At 51.5% G+C, this 25074-nt stretch overlaps 9 protein-coding genes across 9 annotated transcripts; 7 read left to right on the top strand and 2 right to left on the bottom strand.

The window, feature by feature from the left end:
* Positions 1–49: 49 nt before the first annotated feature.
* Positions 50–2261, bottom strand: B0T23DRAFT_402588 (NAD-dependent glycerol-3-phosphate dehydrogenase; the record flags this gene model as incomplete). Its single annotated transcript, XM_062838685.1, has 3 exons — positions 50–1624; positions 2015–2035; positions 2163–2261. 3 exons carry the CDS (start codon positions 2259–2261, stop codon positions 50–52), a joined length of 1695 nt encoding a protein of 564 aa, XP_062695734.1.
* A 2534-nt stretch (positions 2262–4795) lies between these two features.
* B0T23DRAFT_84647 (glycogen debranching enzyme) lies at positions 4796–10122 on the top strand. The gene is made up of 3 exons (XM_062841879.1): positions 4796–5408; positions 5491–9859; positions 9929–10122. Exons 1-3 carry the CDS (start codon positions 5179–5181, stop codon positions 10028–10030), a joined length of 4701 nt encoding a protein of 1566 aa, XP_062695733.1. The 5' UTR covers positions 4796–5178; the 3' UTR covers positions 10031–10122.
* Positions 10123–11401: 1279 nt separating this feature from the next.
* B0T23DRAFT_84609 (uncharacterized protein) lies at positions 11402–12852 on the bottom strand. Its single transcript, XM_062841878.1, has 4 exons — positions 12674–12852; positions 12318–12541; positions 12149–12249; positions 11402–11992 (listed from the first exon to the last, which is right to left on the bottom strand). The coding sequence occupies exons 1-4, from the start codon at positions 12678–12680 to the stop codon at positions 11698–11700; spliced, it is 627 nt and encodes a 208-aa protein (XP_062695732.1). The 5' UTR covers positions 12681–12852; the 3' UTR covers positions 11402–11697.
* Positions 12853–15565: 2713 nt separating this feature from the next.
* B0T23DRAFT_402586 (uncharacterized protein) lies at positions 15566–17098 on the top strand (the record flags this gene model as incomplete). The annotated part of the gene is made up of 6 exons (XM_062838684.1): positions 15566–15582; positions 15710–15812; positions 16011–16139; positions 16238–16667; positions 16816–16881; positions 16914–17098. The coding sequence occupies 6 exons, from the start codon at positions 15566–15568 to the stop codon at positions 17096–17098; spliced, it is 930 nt and encodes a 309-aa protein (XP_062695731.1).
* A 1136-nt stretch (positions 17099–18234) lies between these two features.
* B0T23DRAFT_426575 (uncharacterized protein) lies at positions 18235–18736 on the top strand (the record flags this gene model as incomplete). Its single annotated transcript, XM_062840000.1, has 2 exons — positions 18235–18262; positions 18513–18736. 2 exons carry the CDS (start codon positions 18235–18237, stop codon positions 18734–18736), a joined length of 252 nt encoding a protein of 83 aa, XP_062695730.1.
* B0T23DRAFT_84566 (uncharacterized protein) lies at positions 18284–19416 on the top strand. Its single transcript, XM_062841877.1, has one exon. The coding sequence runs from the start codon at positions 18768–18770 to the stop codon at positions 19332–19334; it is 567 nt and encodes a 188-aa protein (XP_062695729.1). The 5' UTR covers positions 18284–18767; the 3' UTR covers positions 19335–19416.
* On the top strand, positions 19417–20056 carry B0T23DRAFT_84530 (uncharacterized protein). The gene is made up of 2 exons (XM_062841876.1): positions 19417–19434; positions 19633–20056. The coding sequence occupies exon 2, from the start codon at positions 19696–19698 to the stop codon at positions 19963–19965; it is 270 nt and encodes an 89-aa protein (XP_062695728.1). The 5' UTR covers positions 19417–19434; positions 19633–19695; the 3' UTR covers positions 19966–20056.
* Positions 20057–20146: 90 nt separating this feature from the next.
* Positions 20147–21417, top strand: B0T23DRAFT_426574 (uncharacterized protein; the record flags this gene model as incomplete). Its single annotated transcript, XM_062839999.1, has 3 exons — positions 20147–20155; positions 20256–20619; positions 20723–21417. The coding sequence occupies 3 exons, from the start codon at positions 20147–20149 to the stop codon at positions 21415–21417; spliced, it is 1068 nt and encodes a 355-aa protein (XP_062695727.1).
* Positions 21418–23129: 1712 nt separating this feature from the next.
* Positions 23130–23843, top strand: B0T23DRAFT_438358 (uncharacterized protein; the record flags this gene model as incomplete). Its single annotated transcript, XM_062840659.1, has 1 exon — positions 23130–23843. The coding sequence occupies one exon, from the start codon at positions 23130–23132 to the stop codon at positions 23841–23843; it is 714 nt and encodes a 237-aa protein (XP_062695726.1).
* Between the last annotated feature and the right edge of the window lie 1231 nt (positions 23844–25074).

Below are 25074 nucleotides of genomic sequence, written 5' to 3'. Positions count from 1 at the left end.
CCATGATCGCAACCCGAACCGATATTTGCATCTCTTTTCCATGTCTCTTTTACTTGAAAAGCTTGGGAATCTCCTCCACCTTGATTTCCTGGTCGATGATGCGTTCAACAGCCATGAAGACGGGGTAACGCTCCTCGGCGCCCTTAGCACGGAGGAAGCTGCTGACCTCGCGGGTAGTGGAGATACCCTGCAGCTTCTGTCCGTTAAGCTCCGTCTTCTCAACCTCCTCAATGGGCAGGTTGCGCTCCACGGCCAACTTAGAGCACCTCCAGTTGCGGGCGGAAGTGCAGCTCACGATCATGTCACCCCAGCCGGCACTTTCCTCCCAGAAGGTCCTGGGTTCGATCTGGCCGGGGAAGAACTCGTTGGCGAAACGAATAATCTCCTGCATGCCACGGCGCATGACGGCGGTCTTAGCAGTCATGTTCCAGCCGTGTCCCTCGACATAGCCGCAAGCAATGGCGACAATGTTCTTGAGCGCACCAGCCAGCGAGACACCGACAATGTCTGACACCATGGAGACAGTGAAGTAGGGGCGGCTGAAGAGCAGCGACCACTCATCGTGATCCAGAGGAGGGTAGTCGAGCGGCAACGGCGTAAGTTGCTTGGTGTGATCGTTAGACTCGCCGTTGCCGACCGGCCTGCCGTTCTCGTCGCGCCTGTCAACCAAGGGGGTGTTGTAGGCAATGGTGGTCTCGCACCACTGCTCGTTGGCAATCTCGCTGGCAATGTTGGCACCGCTAAGGGCACCACAGTAGATGTTGAGAGCGTCGCTGACGTAGTTGCAAATAAGCTCGATCTTGTCGTCGGTGACGGAGACACCCTTGATGCAGCTGATGCCGCGAGCATAGGGCGCAATGTGGTCCTTGATCTGTCTGCAGATGTTGCCAATGAACTCATGGGGAAGATTGAAGATAAGGATGCTCGAGTCCTTGACGGCGTCTACCAGCGAAGGGTTGGCGACAAGGTTGTGGGGCAACGGGATGCCGGGGAGGTATTTGACGTTCTCATGATATGTGTTGAGGATGTGGGTGAGCTTCTGCGGTTGCTCGCCGATCGAGGCATCAAAGTGCTTGGAGTCCTTGGGGAGAGTGACGTTCTCCTCGTAAACCCACATCTGAACATCCTTCTCGAACGTATCGGGGTGCTCTGCGCAGTTCTCGGCAACGAGCTTGGCCACTGTGGTGCCCCAGTTACCGGAACCGATGACGGTAACCTTGTGTTTCTTGGTGAAGTTGTTGACAGTCATTTTGGTGACTTGAGAGTATCTGCGGACAGGGAGGTGTCGTGTGTTGTTCGGAGGAGGAGCAAGGGAGGCTCTGCTACTGCGGGTAGACCAGAGGGACGAAGCTGGCTCAAGAACGTCGGCACGGGTTGCGGTTTGGGGGCTTCGGGAAAGTTGTCGGTGAAAAGGAGAAGCTGGCTTCGAAATAGCGGCCGAAGACTGGACGTAAAACCGACGGCGGAGCGCTGGGTGGGTTGGCGGGGACGAGAACGATAGAGGTAGTTTTGGGCCTTGACCCTGTACAAGACAATGGAAGACGGAGGCGGCGTCTGAGCTCAAGATTCGGCTTCTGTAACGAGCCTGATGGAGAAGGGGTTGTCCGAAACGGGAACAGTTCATCTGATAAACGAAGGAAGGGAAAAAGAGGAGGGAAAAAAAAAAAAAAAAAAAACAGAAGGAAGGGCAGGAGCACGAGGGTCAACAGATCTGATATGTGTACCACAAGAGGCACAATGACGCAGGAGGAGCGCGGCAGCCGAAGGAAGTCATTCGCTACTGCTCAATGCCCTATCAGAATCTCAACAAAAAAATCGCTCCCGTAGCGCACTTGCCCACCCTCCGTTTCACGCGCATGCCCCGGCAGAATTGAAGACGGCAAGCTTGTGAAAGTTACCGGGGTCGTTGTGCAAGGCTTGGATGGCCTGGCTTGGGTTACAATTGCGAGAATGCCTGAGTCGTGCCCCTGCTTTCCGCATTTGATTTTCACTTCTGCCGAGCACCTCGGTCTACATACATACATCTCGGCCAGACCTGATGCTACATTATAAGGGGGAAAACAAAAAAAATCATCATCGACCAAAAACCAAACCTCGCTTCATGATAATGCGACATCGTCATCATGTACCGAGGCAAGTCATGTTCCAGTATCGTTGGCGACAACACACAAAAAGAGCCATACCGCCCCTTTGTTGCCAGAATACTTTCGAAATTTTGGGCGGGCACAATCCCGAACCGTTAAGGGCTCTGCGGGGAACATGGCGGGGTTGCGGAACCCCTTTTCGGTTGACACTGCGAATCCCGTCCTGTCACGGGAGTAAGAGAGGCGCTGAGGGATCCACAGAAAGCAAGTCTGGATTCTGCTAGAAAATCCGGGGCGCTTGGAATCTAATCTGGAGCTACATACATATCATGTTGGACTCCGACTGGAGTGTTGGTGTCTCAGTCTGGGGACCGAGAGGGGCCCGTCGGTCGCCGTGCGGACCTTGTCCCGGACAGCAGGCGGTTGGTGTCGAGGCTGGGTAGTCTTTTTTTTTTTTTTTTTTTCCTTCTTCTGTCCTCCTTTTTTTTTTTTGTTGTCTGGTATTTTTGGGAGAAAATGAGTTCTACACGCCCGGTCCCGTAAAGCTTGTTTAATGGAGTTACCATTTCCGGATGAGGACCGTGCTCGAGCAAACTTGAACCAAACTGGCGGGCTTGCCTCCCTTGCTCAGACATCATGCCATACGAGCGGTCCTGACAGTAACATTATCAGGGTCCAAGAGTTGATCACTTGAACCGTACAACCTGCTTGGCTTACACGTGAAGGAGAGCCCACGTGGCCCGATTGTGTTGCACTTTGATGAGAGTTTCCCATCCTGGAGGATTGTCGACATCGATCTGGCTGAGACCAGTCCCTTTGATCTACTCCCGAATAGCCACACCGTTTTCAGACTCAACGTGTATTCGGGCAAGCATTGATCTTCGACATTCGTTAGGCCTTGAACGATACAAATGCAGTAACATCTTGACTTGGGATCAGTCTGAAGTTAAAAACCCACCGTCTGATGTGATTAAGCTTCTCATCCCCCAATCATTAGAAGCCCCAAAGTTTCGCGGGCATATTGCTCTGGGCCACTTATGTACAAGGTCCTCACCAGTTCCCCCAGCCGGATTCGGATCTTAGCCCGGCAAAGCTCCGCCTGAATCCTATGTAGTATGTTGGGCTTCGGAAGCCGTACATTTACCGGGTCCCGAGTCCAAGAAACGGCCGTCGGATCACCTGCAGTCGGACAAGCAGGGAGAAGCGACAGAGTGCCGATCCGATCGGTCCACGACTGTCGTCCGATGGCGTCCCCTCCCGGATGCGGGAGTTGTGGTGGTCTGTGCGCCTACCACGACCATTTAAATGGTGATGTCATCGAGTTGGACAGGGATATGGAATCGACGCGGGGCAGCCCAATGCCACCCCTCGCTTCGTTCCTTTTTCTAAGACAGCGTTTGAATATCCCACTGCTTTGGGAGCTGTTGATCGTCAGGTATGGATGAAGTTTCTGCAGTCAGGCAAGTCTGGGGCCTGAAAAGTGATCCAAACCAACATCTAACTCTCTCAGCGGCCGAGGCTCTGGTGATAACATCCGTCAGGTCTTTCATAGGTAACTTCGTTCGTGTGCAGGTCGAGGAGAAGGCCCCTTCTCCAATCTAAAAGTCCAAGCCTCTACCGAGTACATCTAGCTCCCACTGGTGAATATCGTCATCCCGTTAGAGGCGGGAATAATCTGCCCCGCTTAGGTCTTTTTTGCGGTCAGCATCTCGTTATGCCCCTTGAACAGGCATGTCGAGGAAATTACTCTGCGGTTCCAGACAGCGGGGCATCGATCTGCGCTCGAAGCTCGTACACTAAACCGGCCGTTGGGCGCCATGGGCAATGTTCTGCTTGTCCGATCGGACCTGGAGCTCCCCGAGCGCCCTCGCGACTCGCAACTTGAATGGTTCTGGAACTGGCCAAGCACGTTGTGACGAGTCAAGGATCTTCAGGCACAGACTGCCAAACTGTCAAGGCGTGTTTAATCGCCGATGTTGAAACCGACGATAAGGCAAACCCTCAGATCTCTCACGGGAGGGAAGGCACGTTCAGGCCAGGACATGGAGAATTGACATAAAGGAAAGGGCACAACACCTTCGTTGCTTCACGAACTAATGCATCGTCCACTCACCACATCACAACTCCCATCGAGGTCTCGTCTCTTTTTCTTTCAAAGTCGCAGCTGCCCTGCAGCAGTCATATTCGCTGTCACTCCTGCACGCCCGTCTGCAATTGGACAAGTAATTGTTGGGTGTGGATCGAGCTCGCTCTTGGCGCCGTCTCGACGTGCTGCGCTCTCACGACCTCCATCAGCTTACTTCCTTGTCTCGTCTGTCACCACTTAAGTTGCCGTGGCAGGTCCGAGGTGGTGTTGAACACGGGCTGGGGTGGCATCGCCAATGTTAGGTTGTCTTTGCTGCTTTTTGCCTGTTTTCTGACGGGTCTCTTCAGCTCTAGACTGACATTCCGGTATATCAACCCCTGGCCAAGTCGTCGAGCTAGAAGCCAAACTTGGTTGTAAGCTCGCTCGCCAGCCAAGTTGCTACAGTCGAGCCCCAGTCTGGAAGCTATTGTCTGCTTCCGGTCCTATCACAGCCAAACTACACGGGCCCATACCTACGATACTACGATTTGGACCTCTCTTGGACGCCATCACCTACATTGCCTACATACATAATCTCCCTCTGGCTCCCTTGGCTTTCGTTGGAGCCACGTCGCTTGCAAAGCTCTCTCTGTCTCTTCTGCCGTCTACATATTTCGTGTCCAAGAGACCAACAACCGTAAGACCAGCAGTATCCCTGATTTCCTGTGTCCTCTCAGCGTTACAGTCGTTACAGGCATCGCCACCACAGCTCCCGCAGCCCGTACGGACGACGTTGATAGGGTGAAACCGTTCTAACTTTCATGCTGATCAGGCAGATATACTTGGGATCCCACCGTGTTGATCCTTACAAGTTTTGTCTCCTCTCGAATCGCCTAGCACCAAGCTCCATCGCCGCCGGTCCGCTACGCTAGAGCCTAGCCCCTCACCGACACGCCAGCACTCTCAAAGCTCCCCTTAGTACTAAAGGTCGCGGGAAGCTCCCTCCGACCCCGCCTCCCTTTCCCCAACATGATCCCCAGAACCATGGTCTCCAACGAAGTTTACCTATTGCCGCTGAAGGACGATGGCTCGCCTGACGTGCCTGGCGAGTACATTTACATTGCGCCAAAGTCGAAAGATCCAGTAACGATTCGCTTTGCCATCGAGGGCACTTCCAGCATCTGCAGCCATGGCAGCTTGTGGGTAAACATCCCTGAGCACGGCGAGCAGTTCCAGCGGAACAAGTTCCGCGAGTTCAAGTAAACAACCCACCCCCTATTCTTTTCTTATCAGATGAATGCTCTAGAATACCGGAAAACATGGCTAACAAACCCGCTACAGGCTCGTCCCTGACTTCAACCGCACACTCGAGATTTCGATCCCGATTTACGAGGCTGGCGCGTACGCCTTCTACACCACATATGCCGAACTCCCTGATTTGGCCAGCAACCTGGTCAACGCCGACGGAACCGTGACCAAGGCTACTCAGAAAAAGACGCCGTTGTACTATATCGATGTCGCACCCCGGCTCTCGCTGGACGGGCAGCCGCTGCCACTTCCGGCGCTCTCCATCTTCTCCATCATCAGCAAGTTCATGGGCAAGTACCCAACAGACTGGGAGCGCCATCTTCGGGGAATCAGCGACCGAGGTTACAACATGATCCACTTCACACCGTTGCAGGTACGAGGTGCATCAAATTCGCCATACAGCTTGTATGATCAATTGGGCTGGGACCCAGCTTGCTTCCCCGCAGGCGAGCCGGATGTCCAGAAGATGGTGGAAAGTCTGGAGAAGAACCACTCCCTGCTCAGCTTGACGGACATTGTCCTCAACCACACTGCACACAACAGCGAGTGGCTCTTGGAGCATCCTGAGGCCGGATACAACTTGACGACTGCGCCATGGCTTGAGTCCGCTTACCTTCTCGACACCAAGCTGCTCGAGCTGGGCACCAGGCTGGAAGAGCTTGGCCTTCCCACCGAGCTCAAGGACGTCGATGATCTGGTCAAGATTATGGATGCCATCAAGAAAGAGGTAATTGCCGAGATTCGTCTCTGGGAGTACTATACTCTTGATGTGGAGCGCGATGCCGATGCCGCGGTCAAGTCCTGGGCTGCCAACGACATTGACTTCCCACAGGCCTCCGTTGGAGCTGGAGGTATCGACTCTCTACACTCCGCCACCCCTAAGGAGCAGGCAGATTTCTTAATCCAGCATGGTCTGCAGCACATGGATTATCTTGGTGAGCGCTTCAGGCGGAGGGCTAGCCCCAAGGTGGCTGCCGCTCTTTTGTCTGCTATCTTCGGCCGGTACGAAGGAGAGACAAAGAATACTGCCGATCAGGCAGCGGCCAGAACCAAGATTGTCGAGATTCTGGAGATTGTCAACGTTCCATTCTACAAGGAATATGATGACGAAGTTGCTGAGATCCTGCAGCAGCTGTTCAATCGCATCAAGTATGTCCGGCTCGATGACCACGGTCCAAAGCTCGGGCCCATCAACGCCGAGAATCCTCTGATCGAGACGTACTTCACTCGTCTTCCCGTCAACGAGAAGACGAAGAAGCACAAGAAGGAAGACCTGGTTCTCGCAAACAACGGATGGGTATGGGGCGGAAACGCGCTGGTCGACAATGCCGGTCCCGATTCTCGTGTCTACCTTCGCCGAGAAGTCATTGTCTGGGGAGACTGCACGAAGCTCCGCTACGGAAGCGGTCCTGAAGACAGCCCATGGCTTTGGGAGCACATGACCAAGTACGCCCGCATGCTGGCCAAATACTTTGCCGGCTTCCGTATCGACAACTGCCATTCCACGCCTCTTCATGTCGCTGAGCACATTTTGGATGAGGCTCGTCGTGTTCGCCCCGATCTCTATGTCGTTGCGGAGCTTTTCACCGGCTCTGAAGAGATGGATTACGTCTTTGTCAAGCGTCTGGGTATTAGCGCACTCATTCGTGAGGCCATGCAAGCATGGAGCACTGGCGAGCTCAGTCGTCTGGTTCATCGTCACGGAGGCCGACCTATTGGCAGCTTCGAAGTTGACGAGGTATCAAGCAACGAGGGCCGCTCGTCGTCCATCAGCGGCACGAACGGGGATGGCGTCTACACACGCGAGGTTATCCGCCGTATCAGGCCGGTTCCTGTGCAAGCCCTATTCATGGACTGCACTCATGACAATGAGGTTCCTGCTCAGAAGCGTGATGCGCGTGACACGCTTCCAAACGCAGCCTTAGTTGCCATGTGCGCTAGCGCTACCGGCAGCGTAATGGGATACGACGAGATCTATCCTAAGCTTGTTGACTTGGTTGGCGAAACCCGCCTTTACACGTCCGAGGCTTCCAAAGCTCCTGTTAAGACGGGAGAGGGCAAGGATGGAATTGCTGGTGTGAAGAAGCTTCTCAACCAGATCCACACCTTGATGGGTATGGATGGCTATGATGAGACGCATATTCACCATGAGGACGAGTACGTCACGGTCCACAGAGTTCATCAGGAGTCAAGAAAGGGCTACTTCCTCATCGCACACACTGCGTTCCCCGGTTATGGAAATGGCAATGGCGCTTTCAACCCTGTCCACCTGACCGGTACAAAGGCTCGCCATCTCGGTAGCTGGATGCTGGAGGTTGACGCCAGCAAGGAAGCTGTTGAGGAGGTCCTGAGCGACAAGAAGCACCTTCGTGGTCTTCCCAGCCGTCTAGTAGGTTTGCCAGGCGTGCGGATGGAAGTCAAGGGCCAGGATACCATTATCACCGTCCGTGAAAAGTTCCCTCCTGGAAGTATTGCTCTCTTTGAGACTTGGATCCCGGCGGCAGAGCACTCGAGTGGTTTGGACAACTTTGTCACCTCTGGTGCAAAGGCAGCGATGGATGAGCTTGATCTTGTCGATCTCAACTTCCTTCTGTACAAGTGCGAGCCTGAGGAGCGTGATGCTAGCGAAGGCCAGGATGGAACCTACGACATCCCTGGCCACGGCAAGATTGTGTACGCTGGATTGCAGGGTTGGTGGAGCATTTTGAAGGATGTCATCAAGGACAACAATCTCGCCCATCCTCTATGCCAGCATCTCCGAGACGGCCAGTGGGCTCTTGACTACATTGTTGGGAGACTTGAGCGTGCCTCGAAGAAAGAGGACTTTCGCCGGCTGGCGAAGCCTGCTCAATGGTTGAAGGAACGCTTTGATGCTATTCGGCCCATCCCAAGCTTCTTACTGCCAAGATACTTCGGTCTTGTGCTTCGCACAGCCTATAACGCGGCCTTTGAACGCGGTATCTCCCTCATGAACAACAATGTCATAAAGGGACAATGGTTCCTGCAGAGTTTGGCCATGGTTAGCGTTCAGATGACTGGTCTGGTAAAGTCAGCATCACTGTATCCTAACCGGCTCGTGCCGTCTCTTGCTGCGGGTCTTCCTCACTTCGCTGTTGAGTGGGCTCGCTGCTGGGGTCGCGATGTGTTCATTTCTCTCCGCGGCTTGTACCTTGGTACTGGTCGTTACGCAGAAGCCAGAGAGCACATCCACGCCTTTGCCAGTGTGCTCAAGCATGGCATGATCCCTAATCTTCTAGGAAGCGGCAATAACCCCAGATACAACTCTAGAGATTCTGTCTGGTTCTTCCTGCAGTGCATCCAGGACTACACCCGTCTGGTTCCTGATGGCTTGTCGATCCTAGACGACAAGGTCAAGCGCCGTTTCCTCCCTTACGATGATACGTACTTTGACGTCGACGATGAGCGTGCGTACAGCAAGGAAAGCACCATCGCCGAGATCATCCAGGAAGTTTTCCAGCGCCATGCCGAGGGCATGAAGTACCGTGAGGCCAACGCCGGCCCCAACTTGGATATGCAGATGAGCGATGCCGGTTTCAACCAGGAGATCAAGGTTGACTGGAGCAACGGTTTCATCTTCGGCGGTAACCAAGCCAACTGCGGTACCTGGATGGACAAGATGGGCGAGAGCGAGCGTGCTGGTTCCAAGGGTGTGCCAGGAACTCCCAGAGACGGTGCCGCCGTTGAGATCACAGGTATGTTGTACAGCAACCTGAAGTGGGCAGCTTCTCTCAATGAAGCCGGCAAGTTCAAGCACTCTAGTGTTCGCAAGGCCGATGGTACCGAAATCACACTCAAGGACTGGGCTGCTCTCATCAAGGACAACTTTGAGCGTTGTTACTTTGTCCCCATCTCCCCCGACGAGGACTCCAAGTACGATGTCAACCCGGCGATCATCAACCGTCGTGGCATCTACAAGGATCTCTACCGTTCCGGTAAGGAGTATGAAGACTATCAGCTCCGCTGCAACTTCCCCATTGCCATGACATGCGCCGCCGATCTCTTCGTTCCGGAGCACGCTATGCATGCTCTCTGGGTTGCCGACGCCGCTCTCCGTGGTCCCACTGGTATGGCTACGCTCGACCCCAGCGACATGAACTACAGACCGTACTACAACAACAGCGAGGACAGCGACGACTTTGCCACCAGCAAGGGTCGCAACTACCACCAGGGTCCTGAGTGGCTGTGGCCGACTGGTTTCTTCCTCCGGGCGCTGCTCAAGTTCGACTTGATGCGCCGCGGCCGTGACGATGCCGAAGGCCGCACTGAGGCATTCCAGCAGGTCACCAGGCGACTTATAGGATGCAAGGAGATGATTCAGCGGAGCCCATGGGCTGGACTTACGGAGTTGACGAACAAGAATGGAGAGGAGTGTCATGATTCTGTGAGTTTCCCAGATGCACAACCGCCTAAACACACGAATAGTATGCTAACCGTTGGGTTTCTACTGCAGTCTCCTACCCAAGCGTGGTCCGCCGGTTGCTTGATCGACCTCTACATGGACGCTGCTGAGGAACAAGCCAAGCTTGAGAAGCACTCGCTTCCCTTGAGATAGGTGTCGAAGGTGGTTGAAGAGGCTACAAACTTGGTTACGAAGCTTATGACTGCGGCAACGATGACGAGTGAGCGTGACGGTGATGATGACAACTTAGGAAGTGAAGACGATGGTGCTTGAAACAAGCAAAGATGCAATAACTGTAATAGAACATGGGCGGAGCGATTGCAAGCAAACGCATTGGTTAAAACCTAGACAGAGAAAAGATTGCCACCAAGGCAGACAGAGACAAATGAGGCAGGCAGGCAGGCTGGACCTTTCTTTCTGAATGAACAACAGAGATATAGAACATAACCTGAAGAATACAAGTTATGCCCATACACCCACTCGTGAAAACCGCCCACTCAGCGTTCCATCATATCGATAGATAGGTACCGACTACCCACTGAGTGTCTGGGCCTCGAGTAATGAGCGCCAGCAAGGGCATTATTGGCAATTATAGTTCTGCCAAGGCACCAAGGCTCTTGGGGGCTCCAAAAGGAACGTAACGAGATTGCCATTTTTGGGATTTGACATTTGTTGCGATTATAGGTAGTATCCATTTGACTCTAACATTCAGCACTTTGAGACAGATAAAGAGAAAAAGCAGATCGAAGGGGATATGGATGGATGGATGTATGGATGGATCGATGAAAGGGATTTGCAACAGTACAAATACGTAGGAGAGACCAAAAGTGCATTAGAGTTGCGTTTTCTTTCTTTTTTTTTTTCCCCCTCTTTTTTTTTTTTTCGTTGCCTTTTTCAAACAGAACCCCTTTAGACTCGATAAAGGGCTTCTCTACTACTATCTCAACATTCGGCACTCATAAGAAGAATACGGTTGCAGCAGCATGAGTGTCGAACAAAATTACAATTTTTTTTTTCCCGGTTCTGAACACCGAATGCCTCCAGTCTATCTGCTAATGAGGAAGAGATATTCCAAGGATCGAAGGGTCAGTTTTCAACTGGCTGGCTGGCTGGTTGGTTGCTTCAGTTGATTCAGTTGATTCGGAGGGTTGCTTGGTAATGGAATGCAATGGATTTGGGAGGGGGGGATATCCTTTATCGTCCCTTTTTGCCCCCCTCTCTCTCTCCATTTCCTACCATCTCCGCTATGACTCTTCTCTTCCTCTTTCCTTTTTCTCTTTCTCTACAGTCCCATAGTATGTATACAGTCCATATCGCACATCCCATGGCCCATGCCGCAATGCGTGTGTGTGAGATGATAGTAGGTACTACTGATACAGTTTGATAAAGGCCTGCCCCTTCTTCCGCCCTCCGCCCCCCATCCATCCCGTGTATAAGAAGACTGAAATATCGAAAGAATACTACGCCGCAACGCCGACTAGATGGAAAGAATGTCCAGGTCCAGAGGTGGATGGACGGAAATAACATGGAACCCGCCCGGTGATACCCAAAAAGAGAGGAAGGATGATGATGTTGGTGACTAAAACAAAATATGCGAAACCTGACCCCGTTCGAAGGAGGGGAATGTGAGGAGGGGCGGCGGGCGGCGGCGGCGGCAGCGAAAGACAGATCTATCATGACGGCGTCCGCGTCGATGGAGGCGTATTTGTCCATGTTCTTCTTTTACTTTTTCCCTTCTCAAGTGTCCACAGAAAAGTCAAGCAACCGTTCGGGTTCCAACAGCCATATACGTGAACGTAAGCAAGGCCCTTTATGTCAACTCATGTCCTCTCATTGACAGTCCACTTCTTCTTCGTCTTCTTGGGCTTCTCGTCGAACACGGTGGCCTCAGCGATCGGGGCCGGGGAGAACATGGTCGCTCCGGGAACATGCACGCCGTCATTGGGAACCACGCGGCCGGACTCGGTGGTGTGGGCGAGGTTTTGGTCGAGCGCGTACCGACGGTCCCGCTTGCGAAGGTAGGACCGCCGCCAGAAGCAGGCGCCTATCCAAATGCCGACGATGGCGACGACGATGATGACGAGGAAGATGATCCATTGGTAGTGGTTGTCCACCCTGGGAGGTGCATTGTTAGTTACAAGGTAATGTGGGAGCAGCTGTGCACAACTTTACGACGTCGGCGGGTAGAGTGCGGACGAAAAACGGGTGCGCAGTCACAGGGACGTCGATCAAAGTCGACATGGAAAAGAATAGGACGAAAACGGAACATACCATGTGCCTCCGCCGCCTTTCGCCTTGCTGGCGACAGCAGTACTTGTCGACGTTGCTGCTGTACTAGTCGCAGTGGCCTTGCAGTAGCCTGTGTACCATGCCTGTTTGACATCATGTCAGTCATACATGCTGTGTGTAGACGGCCACAGGACATGTGAATTTCCCGTACCTGAATGCGTGCCAAATCTGTAGGAGTAGCCGCACAAGCACCATCGCACACGCCGGCCGTGCCGGTACTGAAGGGAGCTAATCGTGCATCACCACAGAAGCAGTTCTGGAGAACATTGGCGGCGGCTGTCGCGGTTGCGCAGGCTCCGTTGACATCGTATAGAGGACCGCATGCTGTTACGCATGCGGGCAACGATTGAGTTGGGAAAACTGTCGTTACTGGCGCTAGAATACAGTGGTCTTGTTAGGCACAGCAGGAAACAAAGGAACAATGCGGTGACATTTAGAAGGGCTCCTTGTGGAGAGCCAAGCCAACTCGTAAGAAGAAAAAAAAGCACCAAGCGCCGTTTAACGTACCAGCCATCCTGAAAGATTATGTACGGTTGGAGGGGATATTCGGTGGTGTCTGTGCAAATATCGACGAGGTCGTTTGAGGTTTGGTGTTGGTTCTGTTATTGTTTCCGCAAGAGTTTCTCTTTCAGGTGTGTCGGCTGTCGTGATTCCGCGACAACGCTGCTGCGGGTTGGTGGCTTGCTCCGCCCCAAAGTGTGTCGGCGGATGGAATGTTACGTCCGCCCGACTGGACCTTCCTTCAATTCCTTCCACCCGATGCCCTCGAAAATGCGCCCGTATCGATGCGATTACAAAATAATGAATGTGGGATTTGGGTGGTGTGTTGGTGTTCAATTGACACGTTCCTTTCTATCCGATGTTGGCCCTATTGATTCCTGTCCCTGAACCCGTAGTCGTTTGGTCGAAAGCTTATTCGTGCTCTCGTCTCACCGTCACACCCGATGCCAGATGGCTGCTGGCGCCCGGATATCGGAAAAGAAATAAAAGACAGAGGGGACGACAGTGCAACGGATGTAATCGTTTCTGTCCCTGACAAGACGCTATTGTGTTTTTTTACTGTCGTTGTTGTTTTTGGTGATGACGATGGCGAGAGGGCAGAAGAAACGATCGCAGATTTGGCTGGGTGTGTGAAATTCCGTGGGTCCCTTTGCCGTCCGGGGGGTTTGTCTGAGCATACAAGTTCGCGGATCTTGCCTCAGTTTATTTCCTTGGTAATGTCCGAGTGTTCCTCTCCGATTAGATCAGTCCAAGCGAGCGGACGGAAGGTGCGGGTGTCGTCAAAGCTGAACGATTGATGGCGTGGCCCGTCGCACGAGAGTCGAGGAGAGTCGTCGGGGAAAACGAATGTCGGTGGTCGTCGAGTCGTTTGCTGATGGGGAGATGGCAGCGGTAAAAGGAAGGAAGAATAGCGAAAGGGAAAAAGCAAGTGACAAAGAGTAGTGTAAAACGAGAAAGGCGAAGCGAGGGGAAAGCGGATGATCACGCAGTGCAAACGAGGGTGTAAGAAGATGGACCAATCTGGACTCTGGCACCGGCTTCTGGTTTTGGTAACCAATGCTAGCTTTGGTTCTTTCTTCCATCCTTTGCTGACTACCTAGAGGTGATGGTGGACAGCACGCCGGTCATCCCTCTCGCTGGGCGTGTGCTGGGCTACCCAGGCCACACGGGCTGAGTGATGGACTCCTGGCCAATCACATGGCCAAACTCACGGTCAAGACCCATCCGCATACGGGAACAATGAGCGCCTAGAAAGGTGTCCCCCGGAGTGCTGGAACAGTGCCACGGAGACACTTGGCTTGGCAAGCATGACCTACAGATTGGATTAGGTGGAAACTCGGATCCACCAGCTGGCACGTCGCACTTGTTCCAAATCTCGCAGCTGTCGTCGCTTCGAGTGTTTGCAACTGAACCAAGTTCCCGTCCCTCTTGCTCCATCTTCCCGAATTCAATGTCTCAATCATGATCCTCAATTCTGTGGCACTCTTCGCTGCTCACTCAGTCAGCAACATCAACATCAACATCAACACCAACACCAACACCAACACCAACACCAACGTCCGGTAACACCGTGTGACCTAACTTCCCTCCACGAGACCGAGGGCAAGTGCGTCGAAAACCAGAACAGGATTTCTCAACTAATAATCCGATTCCAGTGGTGACACGTCCAATTTCTCGACATTTCCCTCTTCTTATTTTCCAGCCCAAATCACCCTTGGCACTCTTTGGAGGAGGTCGGTCCCTTGGCTCTGATCCTTGGCATCTGGACTGCGAATCGAGGCCATGCCGCTTTGGGGAGTAGCCGCCATTCCATTCTTCACTCCAAACCACAAACTCGGACAACGATGGTCTGGCTTGACGTCACACTTTTTTTTTATTTCTCTGGCAAGTCATGCTGGATGTCGCAATACACTCAAGCTGAGAGTAAGTGCGTGAATGCTGCTGAAGACATACCTCCCTCCTGTTTATTGATGATAGTGTCAATGAGCTCTTTATTTCCCTCCAGTGTCTTTGCCGCCAACCACGATGTTGCTTTGCTTTGTCCAGTCAGCACCAGCTTCTTTTGTTCGTATCGGTTGCCGCGCCGTTCAGACCGTCTCTTTTCAAGTTCCCAACTTCAAACGACCCCCAATTCTCAAAGGGAGTATCGAACTTTGAGAAACAAAAATGGCACATGAAACAGGAAACAGAAACATAACCGAGCCGCTTCTCCGACACCATCCTCTGAGATACCCCTCATGTGGCGATCCGATCTCCCCGGATCTTCCTTCTGCAGCCAATGTCATCATTCCTCGGGTAATAATCTGGTTCTGATATGAAACTTATGCCGATGCGCACCATTGACCTAACAAAGGAAACCCATCAAGTGGAAAAAGACACAACAGATCGACAATGCGACATTCCGGGGTTCAAACTCAACATTTCTTTCTTCATTTTTGTCAAAGTCCCAGTCAAAGAAAACATGGAGTTCGACGGGATGACCATGATAACCGGAAGGCTCAGTAGCTGTGATTGCCCCCAACCCTCACAGAGCATTAAAGCCAAAAGACAAAAGAGGCATATGGTCGTTGACCACATGGCCGGTTGCCTTATATCGCCAAAGTTGGGTTGCCTTGAGCTTGGGATCATCTCCGTGTTACCAGTGGCTTGCTGCTGTGCCATTCTCACGTGGCAAAGCCGTCTCTGAGAGCAAGAATATCGTCCCTTCCCCATCCGATTTTACGCCCGTATGGCATGTTCCAGGCTCCTTCCGCGCTTACATGCTTTGCTGTCCAATATATCCAGGCTGATCCGATGTGTTCTTGGATGTGATACTCTCCATTCGGCGGTGAGAAAGAGGCAGCCCTGCACGCATGGGCGGGCATGGTGCGTTGCAGCCTTCTCTATTCTAGGTACAGCATGCAAGTGCATGATATGTACATGCGGTTCGGCACATGATAGTGACAGGATGAAAAGGACGGCAAGTTTGGAAATTAACGTGACTTGGGACCGGAAACTGCATCCGTGGACGGTCGAACCTTTCCTTCGGGTGTCGGAATTGAGTCCCCTCGTGCGTCTCCACGCTGCCGTAGAACCCGCGGATGCCCCCATTCGCTTCCATTCCCCTGGCAGGTATACCTATCTCGTCCTTCGGTCGCGCAGTCGGGTATGATCAGCTCATCAACATGACATGGGCGGTCAAGCTCTCCTGCACATCACCTTGTGCGTTCTGCTGCTTAAGCTCGTCAACGACTGGCTTTGGACTCTTGGCTCGCTTCGTTGTTCTACACCACACTACGGGCGCCTCAACTACCTTTAGACGCGAGATTGCCTGTCCATGTAAGGCACTGACCTTTGCCTGTAGTACCGCCGAAGTGCATCGCTCGTGGGGGCTTTGGCTCCCAATTTCCATCACAGGGACATACTGACGGTCAAAATGCAACCCCCACTCGCCGCGAGACCTCTGCTATGGTCGCAGCTCGAGTACGTGGCTGTCCGTGGAAGATTATCTTTAAAGTGCGGTTGGAAACACGACCTCGGGGCTTCCTATTGGCAACCAAGGCTTTAACGACCATCTGGACTTGAGAAAAGTCGCACGAACTGTTTGAAGTCCGAGGGCAGCAAGACTGGCCGGTATCCGCGGTACAGATCGTTATCCGAGCCAACTCCAAGAAAGCCATCAGCAAGTGGAACACCATGAACTCGCTGATCTTTCCTGCTGCCTCTCGCGGTCCATCTCAATATACACCACACCCCGGTTCCCATACGCCATACCATTCTCTATCCACCAGCGCAATCAAAACGCATCAGACTAGTCCCGATGATGTCGATTTAGGGTTCGTATTCGAACCCTATGACTTACGAGCTTTGCTCGCTGGTACACGAGATGTCTTGTTCCCGCGTGTGAGGGAAGTACTGGGATCTGACCTGGCATCTCGCCTTGTATATCTCCTGCGAGCCTTGCTCCGGAGTGACTTCAACCCTGTCGTCAACGGGAGGTTGCATATGGTACGGCGATGCGGTTGAAGCAACAAGTATGTCACGCCGTCACCTTGGGGAATGTTCACATTTCCTAATTCGCATACTAATCAGTTTACGAGAGACTCAGTTGTGAATCAAAACTTTCTACCCTGCAACCCAAGTCATCCACTAACGATACTGGGAAGTAGCGGGTTGTGCTATGGCCATCGTTAGAACCGTCTTCCCCCTGATACTTTGTACAGTACTTGCGGGCCGTGAGATGACTGGGCTCACTTGCTGTTTATAGGATATGTGAAAACCCATGACAAGCTGCACCTTTCCGCGAGCAAGCACTCATTGATAACAATTTATCAAGCCAGGGCGCTTATGATATGCTGGCTGTTTTGGGGGCAAGATCCCCCGTCTTCGGGACTCGGAACCTCCAGGTTGCGGATACGGATTCCGGCTTACAGTCACGGACCGGCTGGATAAGGCCCGCTGTGGGAACCCTTGTCGGGACACTATGGATTCGGAGGCAACAACTAAAAACCAAGTGCTTCTTCTAGTTGAGACCGGCGCCGATAGGAGGAATATTTACGAAGACGGCAGTCCGTCGTAATGTTCAAATGCTTTAGGTTCATGAACAACACTAAGATGGCAATGCCTCGGAGAAAATGACCAGGAAAGGCATCCATATTACTGAAACATATCGAGCATGACAGCCCCCCCTTCTTCCAGGATGTCTGACAGCTGACAACAATAGAAGACAATTCCCTAGTATGTCACCTAGGGCGGGAAATGCTCGACAGACGCTTTCAATCCTGCGGCTCAACATTCCTGGTGCCTGCCTTCGGGTAGTACGGGCGGGACACTGCCTATGTAGGCCTTATGTAGCTGTCATCACAGGCTACCATTCGACCGTCCTATCCTCTCAAACGACCTCACGTTTTAACTAGACAATATCCCACTTGGATTGGGATTGCCCAAGCCTTGAAGTGCATGCTGCGCCTCTCCCACACCTGGAAATTTCCAGATTTCTTCGTCATGCGGCCCCCTGCATGTTGCAGGTTGAAATCCGCCAGTGTCAACTAAACAGGCGTGAGAGACTACAACATGTCACCTTACGCACGTAGGTCGATGCTGCTGGCACACACATGCACTCCATTGATAGAGAGTGTGCATGTAATACACCATGCGTGGCTTACATGCTGGCACTATAGTTGGAAGAGAACTGGCTCATGAGCGGGATACTCAGACCGGAAATCACCCGAGACTGGGATACCTTGACTCCCGTGAGCTTCGACGAATGCGTATCAACTCTCGTCTATACAGACCTGGCGAGTAGGAGATGGGTGATCTACACCGGTCAATCTACATTGGAACCAACCTATCCAGAATCTCACGCATACACCACTTCGCGGACACCAAGCTTCCATCTACCACCACACTCGGGGGGGAAAGTATAAAAAGAAGGCTCTTCCGTAGGTCCATTGCCATCTCGATAGCATCGGCATCAGGACCCAGCTCTTCATCATTGTTTGATCATTGTCAACATCTCAACTGAAGTGAACCGCAGTCCCACATAAACTGCTTTGACTCACCGATCAACTAACCGCTCTAAATCCAAAATGTCCGGCCAAGCTTCTTCTAGCAACAGTACGTCTACCTCCAAGTACCACCTTCAGCACAGCCCGACTGCCGCCCCCCTTCTTAAGACTTCTTTCACGCACCATGTCAACCATATATCTTATCCCTTTCCCTCCACTCTCGCCTTTCCCATCCTCGTTCCCATCCTCTTCTCCCCTTACTCGTTCCTATCCGGCCTTCCCCCCCCTATTCACCTCCCTCCAGCCTGCCTTCCACTTAAGCAAGCACTTTACTAACTTCCTTCCACCAAACTACTTAGTCAACAACTCAACAAACTCCTACTCCTCCTCCCCCTCCTCCAACAGCACCAGCAGCAACTCTATCAATTACTCCGCTTACAAAGACACGTACGGCTCCGCCAACGGCAACACCCCGATGGATCGGTACAAGGAGCAGAGCCGCTATGACGAAGGGTGGAACTCGCACCATGTTACTAGCGGTGGGAGTGGTGGGGGTTATGGAGGTGGGTATGGGAAGAAGTAGGTACCTAGGTACCTAGTAAATTGCAGGATGGATGAGTTGGAGGAATGGAGGGGGAACTGGAACGGTTGAAGGGGGTGGTGATATAGCGCTGGTCTTATTTGGTCCTGGTGCTATGGAAACCGCGGGAGCAAGAGGCGGGCGTGCGGCTTTCATGGTTGGTGAAGTGGAGGAATGGATGGAGAGAGGGATGCTGGGATTGAGATGGAGGCCAAGGCTGAGGCTGGACCTCGCTTTGGGTGGGTACCTTACCCTTTATGCCCTCTTTGGTCGAGTATTATGGGCAGGAGGCTCATTGGCATGGGCTGGGGATCACGATCTGGTCTGGTTTGGTAACATGTTCCTTTGTTCGATAGGAAGGTTTGGGATGGCTTGGGTTTTGTGGATTTCGGGTGTTGGTGGTGTTTATGCTGTTTGGCCATGGTTATCGATTATCTCTCATGCTTGTCGGACAGTTGGTTGCGTTGGTACTGTTTTTGGGCGTTTCATTGGATTCCAGGCCGGTTGCTCAGTCCTGTTTGTTAGGTTCCTCTTGTTCAATTACGATTATTTCCTCTTTTCCACGGGCGATAAGGTGTGTGCCGCAGGGCAAGTTACCTAGAGGTACCTAGCTTGGAGTTGTAAGCCGTGAGCGGAAACAAGGAAAATGACTGGGAAAGCAAGCTTGTGAAGCCGGAAACAGGCAAATGAGATTCTCATGAGTAGGTACGTCTCGTCAATGGAAACATGAAGGCCAGAGCTAACTTTATCTTCGTGTAGACTACATGACAGGCATGTTGCTCAGGTAGAACACTACCTAAGTATTTCTTGGGGTACTATGAGAAATTAGTACTCGTTCTGAAGTCTAGCGAATGCTTCTTTCATTATGTTACTATCCAATACCCACTAACCTATCCAAGGTCCTTCCAGCTCACCGCGAATCCTCGGAACCTCGGAAGCTTCCCGGCACAAAGAAAACCCATATGAGACTCTGTTCATGCACCGCAAACCTTTATCCTTCTTCTTATCTCTTGTTCTCTTTGGCCCTAAGCACAATTGCATTCACCCAACTCTCTTCATTGCCCCTTCATTCCATATACTCCAAGATTCGCGTCCTCAAGGGGCACGGAATGACTGTTCACTGGCACCCTAAGAGACCGAGTTCAAGAAATGAAGAGCTGTTCACTGCATTTCTCAGTGCTTTGTCTCAAGGAAACACGAGAATGGGTAATGGAGGTTATTTTGGAGGTTAAATATCATAGAATGCCCTTGTTTTTTGTGCTTTTAACCCCCAATACCACCATCACCAACTACAACTGCCCGAATCTTCTGGCTAATCAGCAATTATAGGAGTTCGTGAGATTTATTGAACTTTTGGAAGAGTATCTGATCTGGAGGGGAGAACTTTCCCTAAGACTCCAGTAGAAGTACAAAATGGCAATTGTAAGTACCATCATACCCTTCCCCTTTTCTCTTTCTGTCCAGGCATGACCTACCTCTAGGTACCAAGCAAATAGACTCGCTAACTTGATGTACTTTACAGACCTACATCAGTCCCCGAAAGCTGAAGAAATATTACATAGATCCGTCCTGTGACGCCAAATTTGACCAGCAATTCGACGGGTTCGTTCGAGAGGCCATGGAGTATGCCCGCCGAGCCGTGAATAGGCTCACATCCTCCTCCGACTTAGATTTTGCCCGGGTCTACGAGACTCTCTTCAAAATGCCAAAGTCCGAAAGGCAAAGGTTCAACTGGGCAAACGACTTCCGACTGATGAACCCCCACAGTGCCTCGGTCCGAATGACAGCTTATGAACATGTCGTCGGCGTATTGAGAGACTTTGGTACAAACTGGAGAAAGACTCCCAACCATTGGGAAGCAGATGTACGGTTTCACTGCGACGCTCGTAAGTACCAGCCTAACCCCTTTCCCCCCATTTTCTTCCATGATCAGTTCCCCTCCCTGTTCTCAAGCCGTCAAGACCTTTGATGCTAATAGGTAACCCGAAGAAACCCGCTTCATCCCCATACACCACTCCAGCTCCTCCTCCTCCCCTCGTGCTCTCACCTACCTCGACCCCACAAATTCAGTCTTCAACACCGGCTCCTTCCCCTCCAACCTCACCCGCCACGCCTTCACTTCCTACGAACTTTCTACCGAGGGCGCAAACGGACAAGTCCATAACCTATTTGGTCTCACCGGCATCCAAGGTCACTCCAACGTCCAAAACCCAGCCAGAGTCGTGATCGACCTGGGCCAAGAAACATGGGAGGCCTTCTCGGACAGCACAAGAAGGGCAAAGAAAACTTCTACCAGATACCATGACAACGCCAGTGTGTCGGACCCCCTGTTGCTAAAGTACCTCTACAAAAGTAAGGTGGATGATGATGTCTCGCAATGGTCGGTGCCGAGAATCATCTTCCAAGAGATGATGCATTGTCGATACTACGGCCTTTACGATGCAAATGCAAATGCAAGTGCTACATGTACAGTGGGCTCCTGGCAGTCGTGCATGGATGTCTGCTGGGGAGGACCGACTTGCGTGGTCAATAATGCGGAGAGCTACGCGATGTTGGGCCTCATGGCTTGGCTGGCTGATATAAGACCTGACGATGAGGAGACGGGCGGGTATACATTGTCGCGCGAGGATGAAGGGGAGAGGATCAAGGGAGTGGTGCGCTTCTATTCGGATATTACTGCCTAAAGGTACCTCAAGGTGGGATGTCTCCCGCTCTTCAAAGAGCATGTTTTGTCTGTTCAGTTTGCACGGTATCTCCGACGTGGCCAGTAGTTCTGGACCCGGTCTGACACTCATTTGGTAGGTATCATCTCTTTTGTGTTCTATTACCATCTTGTTCCTACATTTCTTTGGTCTTTTAGCACAACGCCCTAAATCTTCATTGTCTTAGAGACTTTCTTGACCCGTCTTGTTTTATTTCATTCTCTCTGTTACAAATCTAGGTTCTTAGGGCAGGCTTCACTAACGTCTCCGTCTTCCTGTCAGGGCGAATTTGACGACCTCATTTATTTCATTTTCCCAACCCGATTTTGTTCAAAACACTAGAAGTCCTAGGTCAAAGTTCTGACCTAACTACCCGTATTCTTGCCACTGCCAGAAGTGCTAGTGACAGCCGACTTAGTACCCCAACCTGTATGCATGCATCTGTTGTCTTGGTTCAAATGAAGGTTCAGGTGAAGGCGCTCCAAGTGAAAGAACTAGGTACCTGGGGAATAGTGACTCAGTTGATACCTACCTAAGCACTTTCCGTCCGATGTGAAGATGTTCCTTATAAAGACGTGTATTGCTCATATACGGCAGTGAGACTGGACTATTTCTTGGGTGCTAGGGATCAATGCCTCCTAAGCCAGTTCTGATAGAGGACGGACATGCGCATCGATAATAGGAACCACGTTATTACGTTGATCGTCGTTGCCGTATAAAGACATGTCTTTCGGATATAACGGAGACTTCTGCCTGTCATTCAAGTGAACAGTTCCGAGCTGTGTTCAGTGACACACCCCGCTCGACATGGTCAGTTTCATGTCCACTTTTTGCCCTAAGCATCACAGCTTCAAAAATGTACTACACATTGTGCACTACGATGACACCTGTGTTCCTAGTCGAGCTTCACTGCCCATTTAGTGCCCGTATCTGTCATACCAGACCGAATGACGGAGCTTATCTCCTGTCGGTGTGACCTCCATAAACCCCTCAACAAACATGTGTGAGTGTCCGACTACTTGTATGAACGACGATGCGTAATGTCAAATATTGGGTTCCCCAAAAGTGACGAGCTTCGCCTATATAGAGGCCAGGCAGAGCCCCTGCCCTGGGGATCTTCAATGCTGTAAGGAAAATGCCTTGCGGTAGCTCTCACAAGCGAACAATATCTGGGGAATTCGTTTGTTGAGATGCCTCGTCAATAAGGAAGCCACCTACGCTACCTAATCTCGCAATCATGATGCATCAGCTGCTGGATCCTTCATGTTTAGCCATTCAAGCCTTCATATTTAAATGTTCAAGTGCAGGACGGGTGGTGAATGTCATCGGAGTCATGCTCGACCATCATGGCAACAACACATGATGAAGAGCGAGTATTGCCAGCATCCATGACATGCTCTCCTGGGGCAAAGAAAACAAGCCAAAATGTCCATAAAAGGCCGGCCATAATGATCTTTCCCTGGAGCTCTTACTTCTTTTCTTCCCCATCCGCAACTGAAATCGAGGGAAACGACGGCAAGCCATCAGTCAACCACAAGCTTTGAGTCAAGACCGAGATCACACAACACTACCTCTATCAAGAGGTACGTAGTTTGCCTTGAAGTTGTCAAAGGCAGTATTTGACTGCATCTAGACCTCCAAGAACCAACGCCAATCGAACAGGCAAGCCGAAGCCAAATACTCAAGCAGTAATCATGGTACCAAACACCCAGAACCCCAGCGCCCAGGAAGTTCAGGAAGTCCACGAGTTCGATGCAAACTCCTCGGCAAAAGGGCCAAGCACACCACGTGCCTTTACCAACTACTCTTCCCCCTGGATTTCCTCTTTACCAGCCACCGCAACCACGACCATATCCTCTCCTTCCCTTATCCCCTCCCCCTCCTCCGCCGCCGCGGCCACCGCCCAGAAGCAGCAGCTTCAGCCCCTCAACGTAACCCATCCAGTAATTTCCAACTTCGTCGTCACCGGAACGGACGCGAGCTTCGTGGGATACAGGTGCACAACTCCTGCTGGAGATACCGAAGGAGTCCTTTCGGTTCCGTCGCCGTCAGTATCCAAGCCCCAAACTAGTAGGCCTGAACCTGACTCTGAACCCGAAGCGGGGGAGTCGAAATCAGGGGCAACACCAATAGGAAAAACAACGGCGCAGGTGACGACAGGCCAAGACACGGTAACGGCTATTTTGATTACACCACGGGCGCGTGATGCTGACTTCACGAAACGTGAGAAAAGAGAAAAAGAAGAAAAAGAAGAAAAAGAGGCCGAAGAGGCTGCAAAGAAGAGCAAAATCAAGAAGCAGACTGCCGCTGCACTTTTTGTTTGTGCAGAGTGGTGGGGAGCAGATGGAAGACTTGGGGTGAGCAAATTCAAGAAGGAGGAGAAGAGGATAGGGGGCAAGCAGAAATGAATAGAAGGAAGTAAAAGGGAGTGAGAGAGGTTGTGACTGGTTGGGAACTTGGGTGCAGCTGTTGCATAATCTGGGGGGGAAAGGAAGTTAGGAAGAAAAATGGAAGGTACCTGGAGTACCTTAGGTACCTAGGATTGAGCATTAGGGGAGTTAGATGACATCATCTCTTCTGCTCAAGATGGAAGGTTCCGATGAGAAGCGAACGGAGGGAACAGTGGAAAATTTGAACGGACAACACAAGAACATAGCTAGGGATCCGAGAAGGAAATAGAAATTGACATGGTTAGAGAGCGGCGCGTTTTGAAGTAGACAATAGTCTGAAAAGCAAACAAAAGCATTGACAAACGTTCAATGGCTTATAATTATCGAGGAAACGGTCTAGCCAAGTATTCCCAGACTATTATAAACCCGTGTCCCTGTGAGAACAAAGCTGAGCGTCATACAAAAAGAGACTGGTCTGGTCGGTTCCTAGGCTCGGGAAGAAGCCAGTCGGGTGGCTTCCGTAGAGGCAAGGGATTTATTTATATAGCATTGAGGCAAGCATGTATACTACTGTGATTTGTACACGTCTTATATATACCTGTAGGTATTGACGATTGGAAGCACAATGAGCGACGATGAACTCCAGTCAACATCCCTTTTAGGGGCTTCATAAACCTTCAAGGATAGTAAGGTGACATACTTTCTTTTAAGTTACAGCGTCAAGCCGACGAATGCGAGTGGTGTGTTTGGATCTTTGCACGCCCTGCCCCTTTCTAATCCGGTGCTCTCCGTAGCATGTGAAACCACATACAGGGTCACTTGATCACCAGGGGCACCGAAAAAAAAGAAAAAAAACTCTAAGCCTTGCCATGTAGAAGTAATATTAATACTTTAACTTGCTCATTCTATTACGCCTTTCGGGGTGGCTTGGGTAAGTCAAGGACTAGCTCTTCGGCAATTCAATCCTATCCCCTGGTCTGGAGAGGTAGAGGGGATTAAAAGTTGGGGAAAAAGCAACGAAAGAAGAAAAAAGAACCGAAAAAAAACCGAGGAAGAATAAGAAAGAAAGAGAGAGAGAGAGAGAGAGAGAGACGGAAACGGTAGCGTGAATACCTTAGGTACCTAGGTACTAAGTAGGATGGTAAACGTTAGCAAGGTAGGGAGATATTATCGCTTCGCTTTAACTCTTGTACAAACTACACTACCTATGTACGGCTCACATAAATCCGGCCAAGAGGCCTTGCAACTC

This window comes from Neurospora hispaniola (genome assembly GCF_033458365.1).
Source record: "Neurospora hispaniola strain FGSC 10403 chromosome Unknown B0T23scaffold_2, whole genome shotgun sequence".
Taxonomy (NCBI): Eukaryota; Fungi; Ascomycota; class Sordariomycetes; order Sordariales; family Sordariaceae; genus Neurospora; species Neurospora hispaniola.
This window is presented reverse-complemented; position numbering and strand designations above follow the sequence as displayed.

Excerpts from the sequence above, each read along its gene's own strand:
- B0T23DRAFT_84609 (XM_062841878.1), bottom strand. Across the intron at positions 12,250-12,317 it reads CAGATTTGGCACGCATTCAG|GCATGGTACACAGGCTACTG; the intron begins GTACGGGAAATT and ends GATGTCAAACAG. Across the intron at positions 11,993-12,148 it reads AAAGGCGGCGGAGGCACATG|GGTGGACAACCACTACCAAT; the intron begins GTATGTTCCGTT and ends TGCACCTCCCAG.
- B0T23DRAFT_84647 (XM_062841879.1), top strand. The coding sequence starts at position 5,179 with ATGATCCCCAGAACCATGGTCTCCAACGAAGTTTACCTATTGCCGCTG. Across the intron at positions 5,409-5,490 it reads AACAAGTTCCGCGAGTTCAA|GCTCGTCCCTGACTTCAACC; the intron begins GTAAACAACCCA and ends AACCCGCTACAG. Across the intron at positions 9,860-9,928 it reads GAGAGGAGTGTCATGATTCT|TCTCCTACCCAAGCGTGGTC; the intron begins GTGAGTTTCCCA and ends TTTCTACTGCAG.
- B0T23DRAFT_84530 (XM_062841876.1), top strand. The coding sequence starts at position 19,696 with ATGAGACTCTGTTCATGCACCGCAAACCTTTATCCTTCTTCTTATCTC.
- B0T23DRAFT_84566 (XM_062841877.1), top strand. The coding sequence starts at position 18,768 with ATGAGTTGGAGGAATGGAGGGGGAACTGGAACGGTTGAAGGGGGTGGT.